This window comes from Oncorhynchus nerka, linkage group LG8 (assembly GCF_034236695.1).
Source record: "Oncorhynchus nerka isolate Pitt River linkage group LG8, Oner_Uvic_2.0, whole genome shotgun sequence".
Taxonomy (NCBI): domain Eukaryota; kingdom Metazoa; phylum Chordata; class Actinopteri; order Salmoniformes; family Salmonidae; genus Oncorhynchus; species Oncorhynchus nerka.
The window spans coordinates 71915734-71940256 of NC_088403.1; the positions used below are offsets into that span (position 1 = coordinate 71915734).

Sequence of the window (24523 nt, forward strand, 5' to 3'; positions counted from 1 at the left end):
CCTACTACAGGTAACTATGCCCCTACCCCCTATACCACCTACTACAGGTAACTATGCCCTCTATACCCCTATACCACCTACTACAGGTAACTATACCCCTATACCCCTACTACAGGTAACTATACCCTCTATACCCCTATACCACCTACTACAGGTAACTATACCCCTATACCCCCTACTACAGGTAACTATACCCCCCTATACCACCTACTACAGGTAACTATACCCCATATACCCCCTATACCACCTACTACAGGTAACTATGCCCTCTATACCCCTATACCACCTACTACAGGTAACTATGCCCCTATACCCCTATACCACCTACTACAGGTAACTATGCCCCTATACCACCTACTACAGGTAACTATACCCCTATACCCCCTATACCACCTACTACAGGTAACTATACCCCCTATACCACCTACTACAGGTAACTATGCCCTCTATACCACCTACTACAGGTAACTATTTCCCCTATACCACCTACTACAGGTAACTATGCCCTCTATACCACCTACTACAGGTAACTATGCCCCTATACCCCTACTACAGGTAACTATGCCCCCTATACCACTTACTACAGGTAACTATGCCCTCTATACCACCTACTACAGGTAACTATACCCTCTATACCCCCTATACCACCTACTACAGGTAACTATGCCCCCTATACCACCTACTACAGGTAACTATGCCCCCTATACCACCTACTACAGGTAACTATGCCCATCTATACCCCCTATACCACCTACTACAGGTAACTATGCCCCCACCTACTACAGGTAAATATACCCTCTATACCATACCACCTACTACAGGTAACTATGCCCCTATACCACCTACTACAGGTAACTATGCCCCTATACCACATACTACAGGTAACTATACCCCCTATACCACCTACTACAGGTAACTATGCCCCTATACCCCTATACCACCTACTACAGGTAACTATGCCCCCTATACCCCCTACTACAGGTAACTATGCCCTCTATACCCCCTATACCACCTACTACAGGTAACTATACCCCCTATACCACCTACTACAGGTAACTATGCCCCCTATACCCCCTACTACAGGTAACTATACCTCCTATACCCCTATACCACCTACTACAGGTAACTATGCCCTATACCACCTACTACAGGTAACTGTGCCCTCTATACCCCTTATACCACCTACTACAGGTAACTATGCCCCCCCTATACCACCTACTACAGGTAACTATGCCCTCTATACCACCTACTACAGGTAACTATACCCCATATACCACCTACTACAGGTAACTATGCCCCTATACCACCTACTACAGGTAACTATACCCCATATACCCCTACCACCTACTACAGGTAACTATGCCCCTATAACACCTACTACATGTAACTATACCCCTATACCACCTACTACAGGTAACTATGCCCCTATACCCCCCTATACCACCTACTACAGGTAACTATGCCCCTATACCACCTACTACAGGTAACTATGCCCCTATACCCCTACTACAGGTAACTATGCCCTCTATACCCCTATACCACCTACTACAGGTAACTATGCCCCCTATACCCCTATACCACCTACTACAGGTAACTATGCCCCTATACCACCTACTACAGGTAACTATACCCCATATACCCCTATACCACCTACTACAGGTAACTATACCCCCTATACCACCTACTACAGGTAACTATACCCCCTATACCACCTACTACAGGTAACTATGCCCCTATACCACCTACTACAGGTAACTATACCCCCCTATACCACCTACTACAGGTAACTATACCCCTATACCACCTACTACAGGTAACTATGCCCCTATACCCCCTACTACAGGTAACTATGCCCCCTATACCTACTACTACAGGTAACTATGCCCTATACCCCCTATACCACCTACTACAGGTAACTATGCCCCCTATACCCCCTATACCACCTACTACAGGTAACTATGCCCCCTATACCCCTACTACAGGTAACTATGCCCCCTATACCACCTACTACAGGTAACTATACCCCCTATACCCCTATACCACCTACTACAGGTAACTATGCCCTCTATACCCCTATACCACCTACTACAGGTAACTATGCCCCTATACCACCTACTACAGGTAACTATGCCCCCTATACCACCTACTACAGGTAACTATGCCCTCTATACCACCTACTACAGGTAACTATGCCCCTATACCACCTACTACAGGTAAATGTGCCCTATACCCCCTATACCACCTACTACAGGTAACTATGCCCCTATACCACCTATACCACCTACTACAGGTAACTATGCCCCTATACCACCTACTACAGGTAACTATACCCCTATACCCCCTATACCACCTACTACAGGTAACTATGCCCCTATACCACCTACTACAGGTAACTATACCCCTATATACCACCTACTACAGGTAACTATGCCCCTATACCACCTACTACAGGTAACTATACCCCTATACCACCTACTACAGGTAACTATGCCCCCCCTATACCACCTACTACAGGTAACTATGCCCCTATACCCCCTATACCACCTACTACAGGTAACTATGCCCCTATACCACCTACTACAGGTAACTATGCCCTATACCCCCTACTACAGGTAACTATACCCCTATACCACCTACTACAGGTAACTATGCCCCCTATACCACCTACTACAGGTAACTATACCCCATATACCCCCTATACCACCTACTACAGGTAACTATGCCCCTATAACACCTACTACAGGTAACTATACCCCCTATACCACCTACTACAGGTAACTATGCCCCCTATACCCCTATACCACCTACTACAGGTAACTATGCCCCTATACCACCTACTACAGGTAACTATGCCCCTATACCCCTACTACAGGTAACTATGCCCTATACCCCCTATACCACCTACTACAGGTAACTATGCCCCTATACCCCCTATACCACCTACTACAGGTAACTATGCCCCCTATACCACCTACTACAGGTAACTATGCCCCTATACCCCCTACTACAGGTAACTATACCCCTATACCTACTACAGGTAACTATGCCCCTATACCACCTACTACAGGTAACTATACCCTCTATACCCCTATACCACCTACTACAGGTAACTATGCCCCCTATACCACCTACTACAGGTAACTATGCCCCCTATACCACCTACTACAGGTAACTATGCCCTATACCCCTATACCACCTACTACAGGTAACTATACCCCATATACCACCTACTACAGGTAACTATGCCCTCTATACCCCTATACCACCTACTACAGGTAACTATGCCCCTATACCACCTACTACAGGTAACTATGCCCTCTATACCCCCTATACCACATACTACAGGTAACTATGCCCTATACCACCTACTACAGGTAACTATGCCCCTATACCCCTATACCACCTACTACAGGTAACTATGCCCCCTATACCCCCTACTACAGGTAACTATGCCCTCTATACCCCTATACCACCTACTACAGGTAACTATACCCCCTATACCACCTACTACAGGTAACTATGCCCCTATACCACCTACTACAGGTAACTATACCCCTATACCCCTATACCACCTACTACAGGTAACTATGCCCCTATACCACCTACTACAGGTAACTGTGCCCCTATATACCACCTACTACAGGTAACTATGCCCCCTATACCACCTACTACAGGTAACTATGCCCTCTATACCACCTACTACAGGTAACTATGCCCCATATACCACCTACTACAGGTAACTATGCCCCTATACCACCTACTACAGGTAACTATACCCCATATACCCCTATACCACCTACTACAGGTAACTATGCCCCTATAACACCTACTACAGGTAACTATACCCCTATACCACCTACTACAGGTAACTATGCCCCTATACCCCTATACCACCTACTACAGGTAACTATGCCCCTATACCACCTACTACAGGTAACTATGCCCTATACCCCCTACTACAGGTAACTATGCCCTATACCCCTATACCACCTACTACAGGTAACTATGCCCCTATACCCCCTATACCACCTACTACAGGTAACTATGCCCCTATACCACCTACTACAGGTAACTATACCCCATATACCCCCTATACCACCTACTACAGGTAACTATACCCCTATACCACCTACTACAGGTAACTATACCCCCTATACCACCTACTACAGGTAACTATGCCCCTATACCACCTACTACAGGTAACTATACCCCTATACCACCTACTACAGGTAACTATACCCCTATACCACCTACTACAGGTAACTATGCCCCCTATACCACCTACTACAGGTAACTATGCCCTATACCCCTACTACAGGTAACTATGCCCCCTATACCACCTACTACAGGTAACTATGCCCCCTATACCCCCTATACCACCTACTACAGGTAACTATGCCCCTATACCACCTACTACAGGTAACTATGCCCCTATACCACCTACTACAGGTAACTATACCCCTATACCCCTATACCACCTACTACAGGTAACTATGCCCTCTATACCCCTATACCACCTACTACAGGTAACTATGCCCCTATACCACCTACTACAGGTAACTATGCCCCTATACCACCTACTACAGGTAACTATGCCCTCTATACCACCTACTACAGGTAACTATGCCCCTATACCACCTACTACAGGTAACCCCTATACCCCTATACCACCTACTACAGGTAACTATGCCCCACCTATACCACCTACTACAGGTAACTATGCCCCTATACCACCTACTACAGGTAACTATACCCCTATACCCCCTATACCACCTACTACAGGTAACTATGCCCCTATACCACCTACTACAGGTAACTATACCCCATATACCACCTACTACAGGTAACTATGCCCCTATACCACCTACTACAGGTAACTATACCCCCTATACCACCTACTACAGGTAACTATGCCCCTATACCACCTACTACAGGTAACTATGCCCTCTATACCCCCTATACCACCTACTACAGGTAACTATGCCCCTATACCACCTACTACAGGTAACTATGCCCTCTATACCCCTACTACAGGTAACTATACCCCTATACCACCTACTACAGGTAACTATACCCCATATACCCCCTATACCACCTACTACAGGTAACTATGCCCCTATAACACCTACTACAGGTAACTATACCCCTATACCACCTACTACAGGTAACTATGCCCCTATACCCCTATACCACCTACTACAGGTAACTATGCCCCTATACCACCTACTACAGGTAACTATGCCCCCTATACCCCCTACTACAGGTAACTATGCCCTCTATACACCCTATACCACCTACTACAGGTAACTATGCCCCCCTATACCACCTACTACAGGTAACTATGCCCCTATACCACCTACTACAGGTAACTATACCCCTATACCCCCTATACCACCTACTACAGGTAACTATACCCCTATACCACCTACTACAGGTAACTATACCCCCTATACCACCTACTACAGGTAACTATGCCCCTATACCACCTACTACAGGTAACTATGCCCCTATACCACCTACTACAGGTAACTATACCCCTATACCACCTACTACAGGTAACTATGCCCCTATACCCCTACTACAGGTAACTATGCCCCCTATACCCCTACTACAGGTAACTATGCCCTCTATACCCCCTATACCACCTACTACAGGTAACTATGCCCCTATACCCCTATACCACCTACAGGTAACTATGCCCCTATACCCCTACTACAGGTAACTATACCCCTATACCCCTATACCACCTACTACAGGTAACTATGCCCTATACCCCCTATACCACCTACTACAGGTAACTATGCCCCTATACCACCTACTACAGGTAACTATGCCCCTATACCACCTACTACAGGTAACTATGCCCTCTATACCACCTACTACAGGTAACTGTGCCCCCTATACCACCTACTACAGGTAACTGTGCCCTCTATACCCCTATACCACCTACTACAGGTAACTATGCCCCTATACCACCTATACCACCTACTACAGGTAACTATGCCCCTATACCACCTACTACAGGTAACTATACCCCTATACCACCTACTACAGGTAACTATGCCCCCTATACCACCTACTACAGGTAACTGTGCCTCTATACCCCCTATACCACCTACTACAGGTAACTATGCCCCTATACCACCTACTACAGGTAACTATGCCTCTATACCCCTACTACAGGTAACTATACCCCTATACCACCTACTACAGGTAACTATGCCCCTATACCACCTACTACAGGTAACTATACCCCATATACCCCTATACCACCTACTACAGGTAACTATGCCCCTATAACACCTACTACAGGTAACTATACCCCTATACCACCTACTACAGGTAACTATGCCCCTATACCCCTATACCATCTACTACAGGTAACTATGCCCCTATACCACCTACTACAGGTAACTATGCCCCTATACCCCTACTACAGGTAACTATGCCCTCTATACCCCCTATACCACCTACTACAGGTAACTATGCCCCTATACCCCCTATACCACCTACTACAGGTAACTATGCCCCTATACCACCTACTACAGGTAACTATACTATACCCCCTATACCACCTACTACAGGTAACTATACCCCTATACCACCTACTACAGGTAACTATGCCCCTATACCACCTACTACAGGTAACTATACCCCCTGTACCACCTACTACAGGTAACTATACCCCTGTACCACCTACTACAGGTAACTGTACCACCTACTACAGGTAATTATACCACCTACTACAGGTAACTATGCCCTCTATACCCCCTATACCACCTACTACAGGTAACTATGCCCTCTATACCACCTATACCCCTACTACAGGTAACTATACCCCTATACCACCTACTACAGGTAACTATACCCCTATACCACCTACTACAGGTAACTATGCCCCTATACCCCTACTACAGGTAACTATGCCCTCTATACCACCTACTACAGGTAACTATGCCCCTATACCCCCTACTACAGGTAACTATACCCCTATACCACCTACTACAGGTAACTATGCCCCTATACCACCTACTACAGGTAACTATACCCCTATACCACCCACTACAGGTAACTATGCCCCTATACCACCTACTACAGGTAACTATACCCTCTATACCACCTACTACAGGTAACTATGCCCCTATACCACCTACTACAGGTAACTATACCTCTATACCACCTACTACAGGTAACTATGCCCCCTATACCCCTATACCACCTACTACAGGTAACTATACCCCTATACCACCTACTACAGGTAACTATACCCCTATACCACCTACTACAGGTAACTATGCCCCTATACCCCCTATACCACCTACTACAGGTAACTATGCCCCTATACCCCCTATACCACCTACTACAGGTAACTATACCCCATATACCCCTATACCACCTACTACAGGTAACTATGCCCCTATACCACCTACTACAGGTAACTATGCCCCTATACCCCTACTACAGGTAACTATACCCCTATACCCCCTACTACAGGTAACTATGCCCCTATACCCCCTATACCACCTACTACAGGTAACTATGCCCTCTATACCCCCTATACCACCTACTACAGGTAACTATGCCCCTATACCCCCTATACCACCTACTACAGGTAACTATACCCCTATACCCCTACTACAGGTAACTATGCCCCTATACCCCTATACCACCTACTACAGGTAACTATACCCCTATACCCCTACTACAGGTAACTATACCCTATACCCCTATACCACCTACTACAGGTAACTATACCCCTATACCCCCTATACCACCTACTACAGGTAACTATGCCCCTATACCCCCTATACCACCTACTACAGGTAACTATGCCCCTATACCCCCTATACCACCTACTACAGGTAACTATACCCCCTATACCCCTACTACAGGTAACTATGCCCTCTATACCCCCTATACCACCTACTACAGGTAACTATACCCCTATACCACCTACTACAGGTAACTATGCCCTATACCACCTACTACAGGTAACTATTTCCCTATACCACCTACTACAGGTAACTATGCCCCTATACCACCTACTACAGGTAACTATGCCCCCTATACCCCCTACTACAGGTAACTATGCCCCTATACCACTTACTACAGGTAACTATGCCCTCTATACCACCTACTACAGGTAACTATACCTCTATACCCCCTATACCACCTACTACAGGTAACTATGCCCCTATACCACCTACTACAGGTAACTATGCCCCTATACCACCTACTACAGGTAACTATGCCCCTATACCCCTATACCACCTACTACAGGTAACTATACCCCTATACCACCTACTACAGGTAAATATACCCCTATAAATTTCTATACCACCTACTACAGGTAACTATGCCCCTATACCCCCTACTACAGGTAACTATGCCCCCTATACCACATACTACAGGTAACTATACCCCTATACCACCTACTACAGGTAACTATGCCCCTATACCCCTATACCACCTATTACAGGTAACTATGCCCCTATACCCCTACTACAGGTAACTATGCCCTCTATACCCCTATACCACCTACTACAGATAACTATACCCCTATACCACCTACTACAGGTAACTATGCCCCTATACCCCTACTACAGGTAACTATACCTCCTATACCCCCTATACCACCTACTACAGGTAACTATGCCCCCTATACCACCTACTACAGGTAACTGTGCCCCTATACCCCTATACCACCTACTACAGGTAACTATGCCCCCTATACCACCTACTACAGGTAACTATGCCCCTATACCCCCTACTACAGGTAACTATACCCCATATACCACCTACTACAGGTAACTATGCCCCTATACCACCTACTACAGGTAACTATACCCCATATACCCCTATACCACCTACTACAGGTAACTATGCCCCCTATAACACCTACTACAGGTAACTATACCCCTATACCACCTACTACAGGTAACTATGCCCCTATACCCCTATACCACCTACTACAGGTAACTATGCCCCCCTATACCACCTACTACAGGTAACTATGCCCCTATACCACCTACTACAGGTAACTATGCCCTATATACCACCTACTACAGGTAACTATGCCCCTATACCCCTATACCACCTACTACAGGTAACTATGCCCCCTATACCACCTACTACAGGTAACTATACCCCATATACCCCCTATACCACCTACTACAGGTAACTATACCCCTATACCACCTACTACAGGTAACTATACCTATACCACCTACACAGGTAACTATGCCCCTATACCACCTACTACAGGTAACTATACCCCTATACCACCTACTACAGGTAACTATACCCCTATACCACCTACTACAGGTAACTCTGCTCCCTATACCCCTACTACAGGTAACTATGCCCCCTATACCCCCTACTACAGGTAACTATGCCCTCTATACCCCTATACCACCTACTACAGGTAACTATGCCCCTATACCCCTATACCACCTACTACAGGTAACTATGCCCCCTATACCCCCTACTACAGGTAACTATGCCCTCTATACCACCTACTACAGGTAACTATACCCCTATACCCCTATACCACCTACTACAGGTAACTATGCCCTCTATACCCCCTATACCACCTACTACAGGTAACTATGCCCCCTATACCACCTACTACAGGTAACTATGCCCCCTATACCACCTACTACAGGTAACTATGCCCTCTATACCACCTACTACAGGTAACTATGCCCCCTATACCACCTACTACAGGTAAATGTGCCCTCTATACCCCTATACCACCTACTACAGGTAACTATGCCCCTATACCACCTATACCACCTACTACAGGTAACTATGCCCCTATACCACCTACTACAGGTAACTATACCCCATATACCACCTACTATAACTATGCCCCTATACCACCTACTACAGGTAACTATACCCCCTATACCACCTACTACAGGTAACTATGCCCCTATACCACCTACTACAGGTAACTGTGCCCCTATACCCCTATACCACCTACTACAGGTAACTATGCCCCCCCACCTACTACAGGTAACTATGCCCTATACCCCTACTACAGGTAACTATACCCCTATACCCCTATACCACCTACTACAGGTAACTATGCCCCCTATAACACCTACTACAGGTAACTATACCCCTATACCACCTACTACAGGTAACTATGCCCCTATACCCCTATACCACCTACTACAGGTAACTATGCCCCTATACCACCTACTACAGGTAACTATGCCCCCTATACCCCTACTACAGGTAACTATGCCCCTATACCCCTATACCACCTACTACAGGTAACTATGCCCCCTATACCCCCTATACCACCTACTACAGGTAACTATGCCCCCTATACCACCTACTACAGGTAACTATGCCCCCTATACCCCTACTACAGGTAACTATGCCCTCTATACCACCTACTACAGGTAACTATGCCCCTATACCCCTATACCACCTACTACAGGTAACTATGCCCCCTATACCACCTACTACAGGTAACTATACCCCATATACCCCTATACCACCTACTACAGGTAACTATACCCCTATACCACCTACTACAGGTAACTATACCCCTATACCACCTACTACAGGTAACTATGCCCCCTATACCACCTACTACAGGTAACTATACCCCTATACCACCTACTACAGGTAACTATACCCCTATACCACCTACTACAGGTAACTCTGCTCCCTATACCCCTACTACAGGTAACTATGCCCCCTATACCCCTACTACAGGTAACTATGCCCTCTATACCCCCTATACCACCTACTACAGGTAACTATGCCCCTATACCCCCTATACCAACTACTACAGGTAACTATGCCCCTATACCCCTACTACAGGTAACTATGCCCTCTATACCACCTACTACAGGTAACTATACCCCTATACCCCTATACCACCTACTACAGGTAACTATGCCCTCTATACCCCTATACCACCTACTACAGGTAACTATGCCCCTATACCACCTACTACAGGTAACTATGCCCCCTATACCACCTACTACAGGTAACTATGCCCTCTATACCACCTACTACAGGTAACTATGCCCCCTATACCACCTACTACAGGTAAATGTGCCCTCTATACCCCCTATACCACCTACTACAGGTAACTATGCCCCCTATACCACCTATACCACCTACTACAGGTAACTATGCCCCCTATACCACCTACTACAGGTAACTATACCCCATATACCACCTACTACAGGTAACTATGCCCCCTATACCACCTACTACAGGTAACTATACCCCCTATACCACCTACTACAGGTAACTATGCCCCCTATACCACCTACTACAGGTAACTGTGCCCTCTATACCCCATATACCACCTACTACAGGTAACTATGCCCCCTATACCACCTACTACAGGTAACTATGCCCTCTATACCCCCTACTACAGGTAACTATACCCCCTATACCACCTACTACAGGTAACTATGCCCCTATACCACCTACTACAGGTAACTATACCCCATATACCCCTATACCACCTACTACAGGTAACTATGCCCCCTATAACACCTACTACAGGTAACTATACCCCTATACCACCTACTACAGGTAACTATGCCCCCTATACCCCCTATACCACCTACTACAGGTAACTATGCCCCTATACCACCTACTACAGGTAACTATGCCCCTATACCCCCTACTACAGGTAACTATGCCCTCTATACCCCTATACCACCTACTACAGGTAACTATGCCCCTATACCCCCTATACCACCTACTACAGGTAACTATGCCCCTATACCACCTACTACAGGTAACTATACCCCATATACCCCCTATACCACCTACTACAGGTAACTATACCCCTATACCACCTACTACAGGTAACTATACCCCTATACCACCTACTACAGGTAACTATGCCCCCTATACCACCTACTACAGGTAACTATACCCCTATACCACCTACTACAGGTAACTATACCCCCTATACCACCTACTACAGGTAACTATGCCCCTATACCACCTACTACAGGTAACTATGCCCCTATACCCCTACTACAGGTAACTATGCCCTCTATACCCCTATACCACCTACTACAGGTAACTATGCCCCTATACCCCTATACCACCTACTACAGGTAACTATGCCCCCTATACCCCTACTACAGGTAACTATGCCCCTATACCACCTACTACAGGTAACTATACCCCTATACCCCTATACCACCTACTACAGGTAACTATGCCCTCTATACCCCTATACCACCTACTACAGGTAACTATGCCCCTATACCACCTACTACAGGTAACTATGCCCCTATACCACCTACTACAGGTAACTATGCCCTCTATACCACCTACTACAGGTAACTGTGCCCCTATACCACCTACTACAGGTAACTGTGCCCTATACCCCTATACCACCTACTACAGGTAACTATGCCCCTATACCACCTATACCACCTACTACAGGTAACTATGCCCCTATACCACCTACTACAGGTAACTATACCCCTATACCACCTACTACAGGTAACTATGCCCCCTATACCACCTACTACAGGTAACTGTGCCCTCTATACCCCCTATACCACCTACTACAGGTAACTATGCCCCCTATACCACCTACTACAGATAACTATGCCCCCTCTATACCCCCTACTACAGGTAACTATACCCCTATACCACCTACTACAGGTAACTATGCCCCTATACCACCTACTACAGGTAACTATACCCCATATACCCCCTATACCACCTACTACAGGTAACTATGCCCCTATAACACCTACTACAGGTAACTATACCCCTATACCACCTACTACAGGTAACTATGCCCCCTATACCCCCTATACCATCTACTACAGGTAACTATGCCCCCTATACCACCTACTACAGGTAACTATGCCCCCTATACCCCCTACTACAGGTAACTATGCCTCTATACCCCCTATACCACCTACTACAGGTAACTATGCCCCTATACCCCCTATACCACCTACTACAGGTAACTATGCCCCCTATACCACCTACTACAGGTAACTATACCCCGTATACCCCCTATACCACCTACTACAGGTAACTATACCCCCTATACCACCTACTACAGGTAACTATACCCCTATACCACCTACTACAGGTAACTATGCCCCTATACCACCTACTACAGGTAACTATACCCCTATACCACCTACTACAGGTAACTATGCCCCTATACCACCTACTACAGGTAACTATACCCCCTATACCACCTACTACAGGTAACTATGCCCCTATACCCCCTACTACAGGTAACTATGCCCCTATACCCCCTACTACAGGTAACTATGCCCTCTATACCCCTATACCACCTACTACAGGTAACTATGCCCCTATACCCCTATACCACCTACTACAGGTAACTATGCCCCTATACCCCTACTACAGGTAACTATGCCCTCTATACCACGTACTACAGGTAACTATACCCCTATACCCCTATACCACCTACTACAGGTAACTATGCCCCCCCCTATACCACCTACTACAGGTAACTATGCCCCCTATACCACCTACTACAGGTAACTATGCCCCTATACCACCTACTACAGGTAACTATGCCCTCTATACCACCTACTACAGGTAACTATGCCCCTATACCACCTACTACAGGTAACTGTGCCCTCTATACCCCTATACCACCTACTACAGGTAACTATGCCCCTATACCACCTATACCACCTACTACAGGTAACTATGCCCCTATACCACCTACTACAGGTAACTATACCCCCTATACCACCTACTACAGGTAACTATGCCCCTATACCACCTACTACAGGTAACTGTGCCCCTATACCCCCTATACCACCTACTACAGGTAACTATGCCCCTATACCACCTACTACAGGTAACTATGCCCTCTATACCCCTACTACAGGTAACTATACCCCTATACCACCTACTACAGGTAACTATGCCCCTATACCACCTACTACAGGTAACTATACCCCATATACCCCCTATACCACCTACTACAGGTAACTATGCCCCCTATACCCCTACTACAGGTAACTATGCCCTCTATACCCCCTATACCACCTACTACAGGTAACTATGCCCCCTATACCCCTATACCACCTACTACAGGTAACTATGCCCCTATACCACCTACTACAGGTAACTATACCCCATATACCCCCTATACCACCTACTACAGGTAACTATACCCCTATACCACCTACTACAGGTAACTATACCCCTATACCACCTACTACAGGTAACTATGCCCCCTATACCACCTACTACAGGTAACTATACCCCCTATACCACCTACTACAGGTAACTATGCCCCTATACCACCTACTACAGGTAACTATACCCCTATACCACCTACTACAGGTAACTATACCCCTATACCACCTACTACAGGTAACTATACCCCTATACCACCTACTACAGGTAACTATGCCCCCTATACCCCCTACTACAGGTAACTATGCCCCTATACCCCCTATACCACCTACTACAGGTAACTATGCCCCCTATACCCCTATACCACCTACTACAGGTAACTATGCCCCTATACCCCTACTACAGGTAACTATACCCCATATACCCCCTATACCACCTACTACAGGTAACTATACCCCCTATACCACCTACTACAGGTAACTATACCCCTATACCACCTACTACAGGTAACTATGCCCCTATACCCCTATACCACCTAGTACAGGTAACTATGCCCCCTATACCCCTATACCACCTACTACAGGTAACTATACCCCCTATACCCCCTACTACAGGTAACTATACCCCCTATACCAGTGGCACTGTATTGTCCTCAAAGCGGGCAAAAAAGTTATTTAGTCTGCCTGGGAGCAAGACATCCTGGTCCGTGACTGGGCTGGGTTTCTTCTTGTAGTCCGTGATTGATTGTAGACCCTGCCACATGCGCCTTGTGTCTGAGCCATTGAATTGAGATTCCACTTTGTCTCTGTACTGACGCTTAGCTTGTTTAATAGCCTTGCGGAGGGAATAGCTGCATTGTTTATATTCGGACATGTTACCAGACACCTTGCCCTGATTAAAAGCAGTGGTTCGCGCTTTCAGTTTCACGCGAATGCTGCCATCAATCCACGGTTTCTGGTTTGGGAACGTTTTTATCGTTGCTATGGGAACGACATCTTCGACGCACGTTCTAATGAACTCGCACACCGAATCAGCGTATTCGTCAATATTTCCATCTGACGCAATACGAAACATGTCCCAGTCCACGTGATGGAAGCAGTCTTGGAGTGTGGAGTCAGCTTGGTCTGACCAGCGTTGGACAGACCTCAGCGTGGGAGCCTCTTGTTTTAGTTTCTGCCTGTAGGCAGGGATCAGCAAAATGGAGTCGTGGTCAGCTTTTCCGAAAGGGGGGCGGGGCAGGGCCTTATATGCGTCGCGGAAGTTAGAGTAACAGTGATCCAAGGTTTTACCACCCCTGGTTGCGCAATCGATATGCTGATAAAATTTAGGGAGTCTTGTTTTCAGATTAGCTTTGTTCAAATCAAATCAAATCAAATTTATTTATATAGCCCTTCGTACATCAGCTGATATCTCAAAGTGCTGTACAGAAACCCAGCCTAAAACCCCAAACAGCAAGCAATGCAGGTGTAAAAGCACGGTGGCTAGGAAAAACTCCCTTTGTTAAAATCCCCAGCTACAATGAATGCAGCCTCCGGATAAATGGTTTCCAGTTTGCAAAGAGTTAAATAAAGTTTGTTCAGAGCCATCGATGTGTCTGCTTGGGGGGGGATATATACGGCTGTGATTATAATCGAAGAGAATTCTCTTGGAAGATAATGCGGTCTACATTTGATTGTGAGGAATTCTAAATCAGGTGAACAGAAGGATTTGAGTTCCTGTATGTTTCCTTCATCACACCATGTCTCGTTAGTCATGAGGCATACGCCCCCGCCACTCTTCTTACCAGAAAGATGTTTGTTTCTGTCGGCGCGATGCGTGGAGAAACCCGTTGGCTGCACCGCATCGGATAGCGTCTTCCCAGTAAGCCATGTTTCCGTGAAGCAGAGAACATTGCAGTCTCTGATGTCCCTCTAAATCAAAATCAAATCAAATCAAAATCAAATTTTATTTGTCACATACACATGGTTAGCAGATGTTAATGCGAGTGTAGCGAAATGCTTGTGCTTCTAGTTCCGACAATGCAGTGATAACCAACAAGTAATCTAACTAACAATTCCAAAACTACTGTCTTATACACAGTGTAAGGGGATAAGGAATATGTACATAAGGATATATGAATGAGTGATGGTACAGAGCAGCATATAGATGATGATAATAGAGTGACAGTATATACATACTAGTGCAGCATAAGAGAAGATTCCAAAACTACTGTCTTATACACAGTGTAAGGGGATAAGGAATACTGTATATGAATGAGTGATGGTACAGTCATATGAGATATGAGTATGAGTACAGATATACATATGAGATGAGTATGTACAAAGTAAACAAAGGGCATAGTTAAAGTGGCTAGTGACATAAGAATGCAGTCGATGATCTAGAGTACAGTATATACATATGCATATGAGATGAATAGTGTAGGGTAAGTAACATTATATAAGGTAGCATTGTTTAAAGTGGCTAGTGATATATTTACATCATTTCCCATCAATTCCCATTATTAATGCTACCCTTGCTCGGATTTCGTCAACCTTGTTGTCAAGAGACTGGACATTGGCAAGAAGAATGCTGGGGAGTGGTGCGCGATGTGCCCTTTTTCGGAGTCTGACCAGAACACTGCCTCGTTTCCCTCTTTTTCGGAGTCGTTTCCTTGGGTCGCTGCATGTGATCCATTCCGTTGTCCTGTTTGTAAGGCAGAACACAGGATCCGCGTCGCGGAAAACATATTCTTGGTCGTACTGATGGTGAGTTGACGCTGATCTTATATTCAGTAGTTCTTCTCGACTGTATGTAATGAAACCTAAGATGACCTGGGGTACTAATGTAAGAAATAACACGTAAAAAAAAAAAAAAACTGCATAGTTTCCTAGGAACGCGAAGCGAGGCGGCCATCTCAGTCGGCGCCGGAAGTAACTAGCCCTGGAGTTTGGTATATCTCCCCTGGTATACCATCTAGAAGTTCCTCCTCTGTAATTTACCTTCACCAGAGTCGTTCTGTTCAGATGTTCATTTGACTTGTTAATAGAAAGGAAATCTAATTGACTTTGGTTAGAGGAGACTGAAATGAAAACATCTGGGTTCTTAATTGTTTGGTTGTGTTTAATTCAGGTGTTTTAGTGTCTTGTAAAGATGACCTGTATCGTTAAGCTGGAACAATCATTAGTCAACACAGCAGGTTGTCCTATCCCAATCCTTAGTCCTATGCTGTGATGTCTATACATGTAAAGATGACCTGTATCGTTGGGCTGGAACAATCATTAGTCAACACAGCAGGTTGTCCTATCCCAATCCTTAGTCCTATGCTGTGATGTCTATACATGTAAAGATGACCTGTATCGTTGGGCTAGAACAATCATTAGTCAACACAGCAGGTTGTCCTATCCCAATCCTTAGTCCTATGCTGTGATGTCTATACATGTTCCCCTCCTCTTATGAATAAACTTCTCAACCCATTATCACTTGGTTAGTATATGATAACCACTGGAGTAATGATGTCCTCCAGGCATATCGTACAATTTGTGTTGCCCCTTTTCATTGACATGGCTAGAAGGGATGTAACTTTTATCAAATGAACGTAATATTTGACATTTCGTAGGAGATTAGGAGAATTAACATAGCAGGTTAGAATAAGTTTAGGGTTAGCTAAAATGCAAAAAACCCTCAAAAACTTCTGACTTTAATTTGACGAAAGCAGGATTCCTTTTAGCCAGGAGCCTTTTTTGGCCTATATTAGATGGATACATGGTCAAGACGAGGTCGTGTTAACTGATCTGTTGTCATTAAAGTAGGCTTCAATTTTCGCTTAAAAATGACACACCCAAATCTAACTGCCTGTAGCTCAGGACCTGAAGTAAGGATATGCATATTCTTGGTACCATTTGAAAGGAAACACTTTGAAGTTTGTGTAAATGTGAATTGAATGTAGGAGAATATAACACATTAGATCTGGTAGTAGGTTTACGTTAGTCTGCAAATGCCACGATAGAGGCAGTGTTTAGTTACAAAGGGGCATTTTTACAGTGAAAAAATAGCTTTCCCCAAACTTGAAACTCCCGCGGCACATGGTAAGACTACTAGCTATCTATCGAGCTAATTTAGTCGAATTTATTGTAATGTTGTTGTTAAGACCTGGTTAGCGTAACAGCTAAACTAAACTTGAAATAAGACTTGACTTACCAGTGATGAAATGATCGTAGCAGACCCTGTACTGACGGCTGTCTGGGTTCAGGTCCTGACTTACCAGTGATGAAATGATCGTAGCAGACCCTGTACTGACGGCTGTCTGGGTTCAGGTCCTGACTTACCAGTGATGAAATGATCGTAGCAGACCCTGTACTGACGGCTGTCTGGGTTCAGGTCCTGACTTACCAGTGATGAAATGATCGTAGCAGACCCTGTACTGACGGCTGTCTGGGTTCAGGTCCTGACTTACCAGTGATGAAATGATCGTAGCAGACCCTGTACTGACAGCTGTCTGGGTTCAGGTCCTGACTTACCAGTGATGAAATGATCGTAGCAGACCCTGTACTGACAGCTGTCTGGGTTCAGGTCCTGACTTACCAGTGATGAAATGATCGTAGCAGACCCTGTACTGACAGCTGTCTGGGTTCAGGTCTTGACGGACAAAACGGTTTCTTGGCTTTTCTGAAAGTTCTTCAGTCTTATCTCATTGGTGTCACCGATTGTGTTTCATGATTGAATCTGTAAACATATATTTTCCTGTTGTCTGTCCGGCCTTCTTAGAGCAGCTAAATACTCCACAGAAAATGACGGTGATGAAAAATCAACTAGTTATAGGCACCATTATCATGCAGTTTGGGTTAGGGTTAGGGTTAGGGGTTAGGGTTAGGCCACTCGGCTGTTGTCAGAAGAATTAATGCGGTGGTCTTCCAACATGGCCGCCAGGAGGTCAACTGCAAGCCCTCTATTTACCTCTACACACCTGTACCCTCTACACACCTGTACCCTCTACTACACCTGTACCCTCTACACACCTGTACCCTCTACACACCTGTACCCTCACTACACCTGTACCCTCTACTACACCTGTACCCTCTACTACACCTGTACCCTCTACTACACCTGTACCCTCTACACACCTGTAACTTCTACTACACCTGTACCCTCTACTACACCTGTACCCTCTACTACACCTGTACCCTCTACACACCTGTACCCTCTACTACACCTGTATACTCTACTACACCTGTACCCTCTACTACACCTGTACCCTCTACTACACCTGTACCCTCTACACACCTGTACCCTCTACTACACCTGTAACTTCTACTACACCTGTACCCTCTACTACACCTGTACCCTCTACACACCTGTACCCTCTACTACACCTGTATACTCTACTAGACCTGTATACTCTACTACACCTGTACCCTCTACACACCTGTCCCCTATACTACACCTGTACCCTCAACACACCTGTACCCTCTACACACCTGTACCCTCTACTACACCTGTATACTCTACTACCTGTTCAGGTTCCTCATCTTTGCTTACTGTTGATTAATTGGTCAAAAGGTATTATCGTTCACTTTTGCCTGTGTGTGATTGGTCAGTAGTCCTTCTGACTGACTTGTGCTCTCTTCTCATTGGTCCAGGAGGAGTCGTGTTACATCTTTGTGGGCGTGACCCAGGAGGCGGAGAGAGAGGAGTTTTATGACGAGACGCGCCGTCTGTGTGACCTCCGACTTTTCCACCCCATCCTCAAGGTCATCGAACCGCTGGGCAACCGAGAGGAAAAAATCCTCAACAGAGAGATAGGTCGGACACACACACACACACACAGACACAGACACAGACACACACACACACACACACACACACACACACACACACACACACACACACATTAAGTGTGATTTTTTGCTTGTGTCTGTTTTTGTTCAGGTTTTGCGATAGTCATGCCCATCTGTGAGTTTGAGCTGGATTGTATATGAATGTGTATCAAGGTGTGTGTGTGTGTGTGTGTGTGTGTGTGTGTGTGTGTGTGTGTGTGTGTGTGTGTGTGTGTGTTGTAATCAGGTTTTGCCATAGGCATGCCCATCTGTGAGTTTGAGCAGCTGAAGGACCCTGAGGTTCAGGACTTCAGAAGGAGCATACTGGGCGTGTGCAGAGAGGCTATGGAGGAGAGGGAAGGAGGCGGGGCTGAGACACAGGCCCTCTATGTCTACCCCCCCAACGTGGAGTCAGCCCCCGAGCTGCCACAACACATCTTCTGCAAACTGGACAAGGGTTAGCACTGTTATTACTGCTATACACTGGATTATACTACACTATAACTACACTATAACTACACTATAACTACACTATAACTACACTATAACTACACTATAACTACACTATACATACACAACACTACACTATAACTACACTATAACTACACTATAACTACACTATAACTACACTATAACTACACTATAACTACACTATAACTACACTATAACTACACTATAACTACACTATAACTACACTATACATACACAACACTACACTATAACTACACTATACATACACAACACTACACTATAACTACACTATAACTACACTATAACTACACTATAACTACACTATACATACACACCACTACACTATAACTACACTATAACTACACTATAACTACACTATAACTACACTATACATACACAACACTACACTATAACTACACTATAACTACACTATAACTACACTATAACTACACTATAACTACACTATACATACACAACACTACACTATAACTACACTATAACTACACTATAACTACACTATAACTACACTATAACTACACTATAACTACACTATAACTACACTATAACTACACTATAACTACACTATAACTACACTATACATACACAACACTACACTATAACTACACTATAACTACACTATAACTACACTATAACTACACTATAACTACACTATACATACACAACACTACACTATAACTACACTATAACTACACTATAACTACACTATAACTACACTATAACTACACTATACATACACAACACTACACTATAACTACACTATAACTACACTATAACTACACTATAACTACACTATACATACACACCACTACACTATAACTACACTACAACTACACTATAACTACACTATAACTACACTATAACTACACTATAACTACACTATAACTACACTATAACTACACTATAACTACACTATAACTACACTATAACTACACTATACATACACAACACTACACTATAACTACACTATAACTACACTATAACTACACTATAACTATACATACACAACACTACACTATAACTACACTATACATACACAACACTACACTATAACTACACTACAACTACACTATACATACACAACACTACACTATAACTACACTATAACTACACTATACATACACTATACATACACAACACTACACTATACATACACAACACTACACTATACATACACAACACTACACTATAACTACACTACAACTACACTATACATACACTATACATACACACCACTACACTATAACTACACTATAACTACACTATACATACACTATACATACACAACACTACACTATAACTACACTATACATACACAACACTACACTATACATACACAACACTACACTATAACTACACTATACATACACAACACTACACTATAACTACACTATAACTACACTATACATACAACACTACACTATAACTACACTATACATATACAACACTACACTATAACTACACTATAACTACACTATAACTACACTATAACTACACTATACATACACACCACTACACTATAACTACACTACAACTACACTATAACTACACTACAACTACACTATACATACACAACACTACACTATAACTACACTATAACTACACTATACATACACAACACTACACTATAACTACACTATACATACACAACACTACACTATAACTACACAACACTACACTATAACTACACCATACTACATTATACATACACTCCACCATAACTACACTACAACTACACTATAAATGCACCATACTACACCATACATGCACCGCACTATAAATACACTACAACTATATTATAACTACACTATAACTGTACTATACCTACATTATACCCACATCACACTACACTATACATACACTACACTATACATACACTACACTATAACTGCACTATACTACAACAACACTATATTATGCTATAATTACACTATACTACACTGCAGCTACACTACACTATAACTACAACAACACTATATTATGCTATAATTACACTATACTACACTGCAGCTACACTACACTATAACTACACTATACTACAACAACACTATATTATGCTATAATTACACTATACTACACTGCAGCTACACTACACTATAACTACACTATACTACAACAACACTATATTATGCTATAATTACACTATACTACACTGCAGCTACACTACACTATAACTACACCATATTATACCACACCATAACTACACTATACCATAACTATACTATAAATACGCTATGCTATGACTACACCATACTACACTATATTATACTATACTACACTATATTATACTATACTACACTGTATTATACTATACCACACTATATTATACTATACCACACTATATTATACTATACTACACTGTATTATACTATACTACACTATATTATACTATACTACACTATATTATACTATACTACACTGTATTATACTATACTACACTATATTATACTATACTACACTATATTATACTATACCACACTATATTATACTATACTACACTATATTATACCATACTACACTATATTATACTATACTATACTATATTATACTATACCACACTATATTATACTATACTACACTATATTATACTATACTACACTATATTATACTATACTATACTATATTATACTATACTATACTATATTATACTATACCACACTATATTATACTATACTACACTATATTATACTATACTACACTATATTATACTATACTACACTATATTATACTATACTATACTATATTATACTATACTACACTATATTATACTATACTACACTGTATTATACTATACTACACTATATTATACTATACTACACTATATTATACTATACTACACTATATTATACTATACTACACTATATTATACTATACTATACTATATTATACTATACTACACTATATTATACTATACTACACTATATTATACTATACTACACTATATTATACTATACTACACTATATTATACTATACTACACTATATTATACTATACTACACTGTATTATACTATACTACACTATATTATACTATACCACACTATATTATACTATACTACACTATATTATACTATACTATATTATACTATACCACACTATATTATACTATACTACACTATATTATACTATACTACACTATATTATACTATACTACACTATATTATACTATACTACACTATATTATACTGCACTATAACACACTACAACTACACTATATTATACTATACTATATTATATTATACTATACTACACTATATTATACTATACCACACTATATTATACTATACTACACTATATTATACTATACCACACTATATTATACTATACCACACTATATTATACTATACTACACTGTATTATACTATACTATACTATATTATACTATACTACACTGTATTATACTATACTACACTATATTATACTATACCACTATATTATACTATACTACACTATATTATACTATACCACACTATATTATACTATACTACACTATATTATACTATACTATATTATACTATACCACACTATATTATACTATACTACACTATATTATACTATACTATATTATACTATACTACACTGTATTATACTATACTACACTATATTATACTATACTACACTATATTATACTATACTACACTATATTATACTATACTACACTATATTATACTGCACTATAACACACTACAACTACACTATATTATACTATACTACACTATATTATACTATACTACACTATATTATACTATACTACACTATATTATACTATACTATATTATACTATACCACACTATATTATACTATACTACACTATATTATACTATACTATATTATACTATACTACACTGTATTATACTATACTACACTATATTATACTATACTACACTATATTATACTATACTACACTATATTATACTATACTACACTATATTATACTGCACTATAACACACTACAACTACACTATATTATACTATACTACACTATATTATACTATACTATATTATACTATACTACACTGTATTATACTATACTACACTATATTATACTATACTACACTATATTATACTGCACTATAACACACTACAACTACACTATATTATACTA

At 42.5% G+C, this 24523-nt stretch overlaps 1 protein-coding gene across 1 annotated transcript in view; it reads left to right on the plus strand.

The window, feature by feature from the left end:
* Positions 1-24523, plus strand: part of zgc:158659 (uncharacterized protein LOC791141 homolog) — a 158972-nt gene that overhangs the window by 13469 nt on the left and 120980 nt on the right. The window contains exons 2-3 of the mRNA XM_065022049.1: positions 19755-19917; positions 20179-20388. Coding sequence (XP_064878121.1) covers positions 19755-19917; positions 20179-20388 — 373 coding nt within the window. The remainder of the gene's footprint in view (positions 1-19754; positions 19918-20178; positions 20389-24523) is intronic.